Source organism: Eptesicus fuscus, chromosome 21 (genome assembly GCF_027574615.1).
Source record: "Eptesicus fuscus isolate TK198812 chromosome 21, DD_ASM_mEF_20220401, whole genome shotgun sequence".
NCBI lineage: Eukaryota > Metazoa > Chordata > Mammalia > Chiroptera > Vespertilionidae > Eptesicus > Eptesicus fuscus.
In genome coordinates this window covers 39,228,143-39,237,810 of record NC_072493.1, presented here as the reverse complement: position 1 = coordinate 39,237,810, position 9,668 = coordinate 39,228,143, and the positions used below count along the sequence as shown (strand labels likewise).

The 9,668-nt window shown below is 61.4% G+C and overlaps 2 protein-coding genes across 3 annotated transcripts; both read right to left on the bottom strand.

Annotated features, from left to right (window-relative positions):
* Nucleotides 1–220: 220 nt before the first annotated feature.
* Nucleotides 221–3,786, bottom strand: LOC103301458 (interferon-inducible GTPase 5-like). Its single transcript, XM_008158424.3, has 3 exons — nucleotides 3,616–3,786; nucleotides 2,060–2,691; nucleotides 221–982 (listed from the first exon to the last, which is right to left on the bottom strand). Exons 2-3 carry the CDS (start codon nucleotides 2,646–2,648, stop codon nucleotides 342–344), a joined length of 1,230 nt encoding a protein of 409 aa, XP_008156646.2. The 5' UTR covers nucleotides 2,649–2,691; nucleotides 3,616–3,786; the 3' UTR covers nucleotides 221–341.
* Nucleotides 3,787–5,642: 1,856 nt separating this feature from the next.
* Nucleotides 5,643–9,150, bottom strand: IRGC (immunity related GTPase cinema). Of its 2 annotated transcripts, XM_054710541.1 has the most exons (3): nucleotides 9,049–9,150; nucleotides 8,472–8,570; nucleotides 5,643–7,187 (listed from the first exon to the last, which is right to left on the bottom strand). In XM_054710541.1, the coding sequence occupies exon 3, from the start codon at nucleotides 7,090–7,092 to the stop codon at nucleotides 5,707–5,709; it is 1,386 nt and encodes a 461-aa protein (XP_054566516.1). In that variant the 5' UTR covers nucleotides 7,093–7,187; nucleotides 8,472–8,570; nucleotides 9,049–9,150; the 3' UTR covers nucleotides 5,643–5,706. The 2 variants fall into 2 exon arrangements, with proteins under 2 accessions (XP_054566516.1, XP_008156605.1); XM_008158383.3 differs by lacking the exon at nucleotides 8,472–8,570.
* Nucleotides 9,151–9,668: the final 518 nt, after the last annotated feature.

Genomic DNA, 9,668 nt, shown 5'->3' with positions numbered 1-9,668 from the left:
GCTTTTGCACCCTTTGCCACCGCCCCAACCTGCACAGGCACTGCTAACGGCCTTTTCCAGGTAGACAACTGAGCTCTTGTCCCATGGCCCATCCCCTCCCCCTGCTTCCCAGGTGGACTGCTGGTTGATGGGTTGCAGAGTGGGGAAGTGGGCAGGGGACAATGGCCCCAGAGGGCATAAGACCCAGGGCACAAGAACACAAGACAGCACACGGGCTGAGTCAGGAGAGTCGGACCTTGATTTTCTTCTCATCCCCACACCACCCAGCCTGGAGACAGACAGAGCCTGTGTCCTCCCAGCCCGTTCTTCCACCTCCAGCTGGCCTGGGCGGGGGGCGGGGATTATTGGTTGAAATTCTCTGAGAGACTGTGCTCAGTGGTGTTTAGGAAGGTCTGGATCAGCATGTGGGCATCCTCGGCCGCCACATCCAGGGACAAGCGGAGCATCTGGTAGACGGTGGCAAAGGAGATGCCGCAGGTTGCCAGGGCGCCCAGGACAGGCACATTGAGGAGCTCCTGGGTGAACGTAGAGGCATCCCTGGAGGCCTGGCCCAGCAGGTCTACCACCAGCTCCTTGGTGACCGTGGTCTTCGGGCCCTGTATTGCCTCCAGGAATCTGTGCAGGGGCTGGCCCGTCTGCTCGGCCAGCTTCACGAGGGAGTCCTCGTCCAGGCCAAAGCTGTGGTAGTAGCCTTCCAGGGCGTGGATGAGCCGGTTGAGGTCACACGCCACATCCTGTACTCCTGGCACAGGACTCGAGTTGATGCCACAGGCCACTGTGGCCACCAGCCAGATGTGCTGCCGCAGCGAGGCCTCCTTCTTCGCCAGGATGGCCTTCGAGATGTTGGGCAGGGCCACCACGAGTGCGTGCCGCTTGTGGCTCTCGACTCCCTCCACCATCGATTCCTCCAGCAGGCAGAAGTCGTACTTGCCCACCTCAAACATGGACAGCAGGAAGACCTGGGGGTCCTTCAGGCCCTCCGCTGCAGGAGGCAAGAGCACCGTTCAGTGGTCCCCACACCAGCGCAGCCGCGGTGCCCTGACAGCTACCTGGGCTCAAGCGCTTGCCAGGCGTCCGCACAGCCTGTGGCTTAGGAGTGTGGGCCCTGGAGCCAGGCTGCCTGAGTTCTGACAGGAGCCTTGCTACCTGTGTGGCCTTGAGCAAGTTGCCAAACCTCTCTGGTCTGTAAAATTAAGGTGATCACTTTACCTACTTGGTAAGGATGTTGTGGTCGTGAACTGAGTTCATGAAAATGGTGTGTGGCCTGTGCTGAGCCCTCAGTGAACGTTGGTGCCGTCAGCAATGGGCGCCAGCATCTGCGTAGCGTTGGCTCTGCGTGCTGGGTAACTACACACAAGCCAATGCATATTATTTTCTTCCTTAATGCACGTGATCGGGTCTCTCGCCGTGACTGAGAAGTGCCAACGCCCAGGAAATGGAGTGTGAGGCCTGCCGTTGGCTTTTTTGTAACGCAAGTGCCTGACTTAAGCTTTGACTGAGGAGGCATCCATTTCAAAGAGGGCTGTCTGGAATAAACAGGCCGGCCGGCCCCAAGAACCAAGCTGCCCCCCGCCCCGCCCCCTGCCCTGTGTTAGAGAACTTGGTGGATTTCAATATCCCACCCCTTGGGCTACTTGTTTTCTCTTCCTGCTCTTACATTTTAACACCAGAACCCTAGGCCCCTGCCCTCAGCCCCAGTGAAGGCAGCACCCAGGCCCATGGTTCTCTGCGACCTCGCTGTGTGGCCCCAGGTATGCTGTGTGATGCCAGGTCCTGTGAGTGGTAGACCTGCATCCTTTCAGTGTTCCCGATGGCTGTGGCTGAAGGGCAAGCATCCTGCCATCATAAGAACCGGGAGGGCTTGTCCGTCCCAATGTTGGTTATTGATGGGCCGAGACCAGCACACAACACGGCGCAGCTGGCAGCATTGCACTGAGGGCTTGTTCAGCCTCCATGTGACCTTAGGTGACCCGTTTCCCACTCTGAATCTCAGCTGGAAGAGGCGGGTAGCCCCCCAAGGATCCATCCACCCCCCGGACCCCCAGAGAGGGCACCTCACCTTCCAGCCGCTGACGACAGTGCTCCCGGATCTGGCTGAGCACCGTCTCCTCGGAGAAGGTTCTGGGGCGGCGGCGGCGCGAGGCTGCCATGTCCACGTCCACCTTGGAGCGGATGAAGTAGAAGCCCTTGCCCCGCTGCAGGAGCCCGTGGGCCAGCTGGGCGTGGTTGGCCGTGAAGCTGACTGAGGTGGTGATGATGAAGAAGTCGTAACGGTCCACCAGCACCCGCTGGAGGTATTCGTCAGCCTGGAAGGTGGGCGTGTCTATGCCCGGCAGGTCCCAGATGGTGATGTTGAGGTACTTGGGGTGCTGGTATGGCGTGGGCTCCACGGTCATTTCTACCACACCCGTGCGGGCCGAGCTGGGGTCCTCATCGCCCAGCCCCCGGATGGCGTTGACAAAGGTCGACTTGCCTGAGCCTGTTCCCCCGGTGATGCCGATGTCCAGCCTGACGTTCTCCAGCGAGTGGAGTGTGGCCTGCAACTTGGCGGCCACTGCTGGCAGGTTCCCCGCCTCAAAGGTCTCCTTCAGAGCCCCCGTGTCCTGTGCGAGCTCCGATATCTTGGACTGGAAAATTTGGTTTTCCATGGGCTGCCGGACCCCCAGTTCCACGTCTTTGGGACTTGATGACCTTTGGCAGGACAGGTAAGGGAGTGTTTTCACCCTGAGCTGCCCTCTCTTCTCTCCAGCCCTCAGCAAGCCCAAGACGTGGGCAGCATCGGTAATAGTACTGCGTGTGACCGTATCCCAGGCCCGGTGCTAAGTGCTTTATTCATCACTGCCCTGCTGCAGTGTATCATCAAGTCCTCAAGAGCCAAAAAAAGATCAACCCCCTAACGATCCACGTTCAGCAGTGAGAGGAGAGAGCACTTGCCCAAGGCCTCCAGCTAGTGTGTGGGGCTGGGACTGGGACTTGGGTCTTCTGATCCTAGAATTCAAATTCTTAAATAACCCTTCACCAGGCACTGCGATCATTATAGGTCAGTGATCAAGAGCCGGAACCCTCATCATCGCTAATAGTGTATTTAATGTTTACTCTGGTCCAGCCTCTGTCCTAACCATATGCATCATTTCATGATGTCCCCATTTTACAGAGGAGGAAACTGAGGCTCAGGGAGGTAGAAGTCCCTCCCAAAATGCCTTCCAGCTAATACCAGAGCCAGGACATGGACCGCTCCCACTGGCGCGTTCCCCCTATGTGTTGCCCCCTGATTCGGCACCTCGTGTGCCAGGACCTCTGGGTGCTGCAGTTCCAACACAGGAAAAGAGACCCAGGGGATCTGGTGCGTTTGCGGAAACATTGCCCACCTCGCGGCCTGGCTTCTAAGGGCTCGTCTGCTCAGGAACCACAGTGCACCTAGACACCCCCAGATCTGCCTCTGGGCTTGGAGTCCTCACTTGGGGATGGACAGGGGCTGCCAGCACTGACGTGGAGTTGCATGACTGCGTCTAGTCCCTGCCGCGCCAGGGACTTGCCAGGCGACGCTAAGCAAGTCATGCCCCCTCTGCTGCCTTTATTTCCTACACCCGCGAGGGTGGGTGTCCGCTTCCTCACCTGTGGGGTGGAGAGGGGACTCCTCGGAGCCTCCCAGCTCTGCCGTTTCAGGAAGGCCGGGGGTCTTACTGCTGACGAGGTTCAGGCAGGGCCAGCGTGGGCGGGGCTTGGAACGGAGGCTGAGCTTGATCTTTATCTGTGGGTAGCCAAGGGAAGGGTTGGAGCAGCGGAGGGAGAAGTCTGCTGTGAATGTGAAGAGTCCTTCTGTGGCCTTATGGGGAGTGAGTCTAGAGCCTGGGAGATGAGGCGAGGAAGGGGCTGGAGCAGGAACCGGGTGGAGAGGCGAGACGGGGAATGGAGAGATGAAGGCAGAAGGGCCAGGACATGGTGACTAGCTGGAGACAGAAGGGACCCTTTCGATCTCTCTCAACCCTAGGCCCAATGTGGTGAGAGCACTCACTGCTCACGCCCATCTTTGCATCCCCGCCACTGGGGCCAGTGAGTCCTGTGTTTAGGGTGATGTCTGAGCGCCCACAGGTATGAGGCGTGGGCTGTGCTGTGAGAATGGGTTTGGAAAGGATTATGTCTTACACATCTGGGATCTGGGATCTCCCTACCATGATCCCCCACACCCTTTTTGGTGCAGAAAGACCCATGTGAACCCCCGTAGTCCCGGCAAGGCCAATGAATGGGAGGCCTCTGGGAAAAGAGGGACCCTTTGGCAAAGCAGAGAGCTCTTCAGCCAAGAGCATCAGCACCCCCTTTAATGGTCCAGGTTAAAGCGGACCCTCTGAGTCAGGAGCTGTTTCCTAGGGTTAGGGATCATTTGAGGGCCCCAAATGAGGCAAGAACCATCACCACTCCTGGGAACCCACAGGGAGTATTCGTGAGCACCTGCGGTGAGGCCAGCTCCCTGCACCACAGTCCCCGCTTTGCCACCGGCCTCGAACCCAGCCTGAGCGCCCTCTGTGAGTTCCTGGGAACTCACCTTCTCTGCATCTAAATCTGACCCTTCCCTGACCCTTGTCCAAGCCCACAGAAGCCCCGGGCAAGCCACCCTGTCCAGAACCCCAGCCTGGGAGTCCTTGAATTTTAATCATGTGATCCTTGAATCAGCCAAAGAGTGGTTTCACTGGGTGCCTGGTCCAGACGCAAGAGATGCTCACCCACGTGTGTGCACATGTTTTCTGTCACAGCTACATGCAGCTTTCAGATCCCAACACAGTCGCCATCATTCAGACTCAGGGCCTTTCAGCACAATCCCAGTATTCGCACACGCACACGCACACGCACACGCACACCATGCAGACAGGTCTCAGCAAACTACTCTCTACCTTAGACACATGGCATCACTATCATGGAGACTCGCCAGGATTCCTCCCAGTCAGCACACCAGCACGCTTGTCAGCACAGTCACGCTCAGACACACGCCGTCTTTCTGAAACGACCATTCTCTCTCCTTTGATGCTCAGAGAAACCGCCTGCCCAGCTCTCACCACCTCTGCACCAAGGCCAGCCCAGGGGCCATGGGGCGCCCTCTGCTGGCCACCCGGCCCACCATCACTCACAGGCCCAGGATGTCCATCTGCCCACCTCTGCTTAACCGGTTGCTAGGCACCATTGTGCCAATCCTGGGCACCGATTGGCTGCCCCTCCCCCCTCCAGAGGCGGCCTTTAGGACACGGGGTTCTCAGAAAGGGATATGAATGACATTACAACTAAAACAAGTACCTCGGTAGGCACTGACCCCCACTCAGCCACCCGCGTAGGTCGGCAGTCGGCTTTGTCTTACATCCAGGCTGGGCTGCCCTGTCACCCCACAGATCCCCCGTGGCCACTTAGGGACCAGGGAGAGACCACCAAGGAGCCCTTGGCCCATAACCCATACCTTGAACTTCTCTGCCCACAGGATCAATTCCTGTCCCAGTTGAGTGAATCCCTCTTCCACTGGGGCCCCCCTGCTTCCATCTTACCCTCCCACCCCCTCTCCCTGCCCCACCAAGATGGCCGGCCCTGTCCCTCCCTCCGAGCCAGCCCCGCACCGCCCTCAGCCACGCAGCGCTCAGTCACCACACGGGCCTTCTGTGTTTGGTTGGTTGGCTTTGTTAAGGTTTGGTTTGTGGGCGAGGCAGGGGGTCGGGGGCTGCGCTTTCACTTCTCTTCCAAGTCACGCCTCTTCCAGCTGTCCAGGATGTACTTGAGGAGGAGGCCCAGCTTCCGGCGGGTGGACAGCGGGGCTTCCTCGCCGCCTCCCTCCCCGGCCCCACACTTCTCCACGCCGCCGTCGCCAGCCGCCTCCAAGCTGACCTCGGGCTGGGACGCCTCCTCCTCCTCCAGGGCCTTGATGCGCACCCGCTGGGCGTCCTCGGCCATCTCGTTGAGGCAGCCCTGGAGCATGGTGTAGACGGTGCCGAAGCTGATGCCGCCGGCCACCAGCGTCCCGAACACAGGGATGCCCCTCTCGAAGGCCCGGGCCACCCGCATGGCGCCGTCCGACGACTGCGAGTAGAGCCGCAGGACGGTCTCGGGGGAGACCTCGTTGGCCAGCGGGGAGCGGATGACCGAGCGCAGGTCGCCCGCCTGTTTGCCCACCTGCTCGGCCAGCTTGGCCAGCGAGTCTTCGTCCAGGCCGAAGCTGCGGTGGTAGCCGCGCAGCGAGCGGATGAGCAGGGCGTCGTCGTAGGCGGCCGCCAGCCCCGGCACGGGCAGGGCCTGGATGACGCCCGACACCAGGGCCGTCTTGAGCACCTGCTCCTGGAGCATGTCCTTCTTCCGCTGCAGCGCCTCCAGCGAGATGTCGGGCAGCGACAGCAGGCCCGCGTGGCGCCGGTGGGCGGGCAGGTCGTGCTCCCAGGTGGACAGGAGCAGCGGGAAGTCGTAGCGGACCGGCCAGAGGTTGGACACGAGGAAGATGCGGGGGTCGGTCACCCCCGCCACGCGCAGCCGCTCGGCGCAGTGCTCGCGGATCTCCTGGAGGACCATGGCCTCGCTGAAGCCCGAGGGCCGCTGGCTGCGGGTGGCCGCCAGGTCCTCGTCCACCTTGGTGCGCACGAAGTAGAACTTCTTGCCCTGGCGCAGGATCTCGGAGGCCAGGCGGGTCTCCACGGCCCCGCAGCGGCGGGGGGAGACCAGCAGGAAGAAGTCGTAGCGGCCGAAGTCCACCTGCTTCAGGTACTTGTCCGCGGGGCAGCCGGGACAGCCGGCCCCGGGCAGGTCCCACAGGGTCACGTCGGGAAACTGCGGGTGCGGGTAGGAGGAGGGCTGCATCGTGGTCTCCACGACGCCGGTGAGCGCTGCGCCGGGGTCCTCGGCCCCCAGGCCGCGGAGGGCGTTGATGAGGGACGACTTGCCGGCGCCCGACTCGCCGGTGACACCCACCTCCAGGCGGGTGCTCTCCGAGGTGGCCAGCAGCTCCCGGAGGCGGGAGGCGGCCTGAGGGATGTCGCCCGACTCGAAGGCGGTGCGCAGGGCCTCCAGCTCTTCTTTGGCCATGAGGATGGTGGTCTCCTCCTCCCCGGGGCACTTGGAGGTAGCCATGGTGACCGGTGGTTCAGGGGGCGCCGGGATGGGAGAGGCACAGACCAGCGGTCGTTGGTGTCTGGGGGAGAAGGGAGCCTTTTCGCCTTCCGGGCCTTGTGCGGGGCAGGGAGAGAGAGAGACGGAGGGCGTGAGGGAGTCTCTCGGGCACGCCACGGCCCTTTCCTTCCCAAACTCCCCCCCGGGGGACACTTTGGGAAGGAACCGGGGACCTTGGAGTCTGCCAGGCCCAGGGTCACATCCCATCTCTGCCACTAACTTGCTGTGCGCCCGGGGGCAAAAGGAGGCACCTCTCTGACCCTGCTTGCTTCTCTGGGTCCCGGGCACAGTGGCTGGCCTGCCGCCTGACTTCTGAGGAGTCTTGGGGGTAACCCAGGAAGGGAGCAGTTTCGTGGGCCCTGTGACCTGCGCAGTCACAGGAGGCCCCGCACTCAGGAGGCCCGGCTCTTGGCCTAAGGCTTATGTGCTGGCACGGATTGGAAGCCTTAATACCGCTTGAACTCGGAGCGCTGACTTTTTCTTTCGTGCTGGGCCTGCCGATGATGTAGCCAGGCCTGCCAAGGAGGGGGCTCACGCCCGGCTCCCGTGCCAAACAAAGACAGTGGCTCCGCCGTCACTGCAAGCAGCTCGGAGTGAGGGCGCAGCACCCCCACCTCCGGGGTCGGGTCCTGGCTCTGACACGGACCCCTGAGTGATTTGGGGCAAGTTCCTTAACGCTCTGCCTCCCTTTGCTCATCTGTAGGACGCCACCTCCTCGGGTTGTTGAGAATCCCACGAGTTAGTCACGCAAAGCATTTCACGTGGCGCCTGGCCAAAACCGGTTTGGCTCAGTGGATAGAGCGTCGGCCTGCGGACTGAAGGGTCCCAGGTTCGATTCCGGTCAAGGGCATGTACCTTGGTTGTGGGCACATCCCCAGTGGGAGGTGTGCAGGAGGCAGCTGATCGATGTTTCTAACTCTCTATCCCTCTCCCTTCCTCTCTGTGAAAAATCAATAAAATATATTTTTAAAAAATAATAAAAAAAATAAAGTGGCGCCTGGCACAGAGCAGGTGGTCTGGGTTAGCGGCGGCAGCAGCGTGGTTATTGTCATTATTAATATTTCCAGCTGCGTGGCCTTGAGCGAGTGGGCCCTCTCTGAGCCTCAGCTGCTGTGTCTGCACCGGTGAGGGGACCCCGCCTGCCTCGCGGGCTGCTGTGAGGCTCCTGAGCCCCGGGCGTCTATCTCGAGGCTAACTGTGAGGACAGCCTTGGTGGGAGAAGCGCAGACACGGGGATCCCCCTCCTTGGACGCCCAGCCCTGCCGTGGCTGGCCTTGCCAGGCCAAGTCCCCCCGCGCCCTGCAGCCCTCGCGTGGCCTCTCGGGTCCCGTCCTCCTCACCTGGGCGCTTCCCTGGCCCTCCCTCTTCCCAGTCACACTGTCTTCCGGTCCATCGCCTCTAAGATACACTTCCTCACTGACTAAGACTCTTCAGAGAACCTTGGGAGAGACAACCACATTCCGGGTCACTGCCCCCAGCAGACGGAGAGGGACTGAGGCTCAGACCAGACAAGCGATGTCTCTGCTCCGAGCCACCGCCAGGCCTCACACCCAGGTCCCTGGCTCCTTGCCCCTCTGAAGAGCGGCTCTGCCTCCGGCAGCCGTCTCCCCTCCACCCCCGGGCCCCCCCCCCCCGCCCCTTGTCTCCTTGGCTGCCCGGTCCCCACCTCCATCCCCCGACCCACAGAAATGTGTCCTTACTGCATTGTTCCACCAGGTCTGACCCCATCCCAGGTCGGGCCATTCCCCACATCCTAGGTCCACTTCCTCCCTCGCCCTGCCCCCTCCCCCATCTCAGGGTGTGGAGCCAGGACGGCCAGCAGCAAGGGGCAGACAGACCCAGGGAGCTGGAGTTGGGAGGGGGAGGGGAAGCCGCACCCACAGGCCCCAGCGGGAGAGCCGCCCTCGGGATGCTCACCTGCCCTGTAGGCTCTCCTTCTCCCCTCACACTCTCCCTACTGGTGGGGTCTCCTCCCCTCTTAGCCCCAAGGTCAGACCCAGTTGCTAGGACCCAAGCAAGCAGCAGCTTATTGGTCAACCAGCCCTTGTGCAATAATGTGACAGTGATGTCAGGGGGTGGGGCCCCACCATGGGGCAGGGACCCCACCCCCCAGCTACGCATGGGGCCAACCATCAGTCACACTGGGCCCTGGCCCCCATAAGGGACCCAGAGAGAGATCTTTCTAACACCAAGACTTGTTCAAGACCTGCCCGTGGTCTCCATCATGCCCAGGGCTAAGTCCCAGTGTCTGAGGGCCTGGCCCTGCTCAGCACCCCGCCCTCTGTCTCTCCTCCATCAGGGACTCTGTTCCCGAAACAAATCGTTCCTTTTCCCCTCTCCGCACCATCTATTCACCCACCCCTGTGGGGAGGGAGGTGATTTAGCTTAGCCAGCACTGCTGGGACGACAGGAAGCAGAGGGGAGAGGCCAGCTCAGAAACCCCGATGTGGCCACTGCAGCAACCCTGCCGAGTCCTGGCCAGGACTCAGCAGGGCAGCATCCACACCCCAGTTCAGCAGCTGCTATCCAGGCTCCCC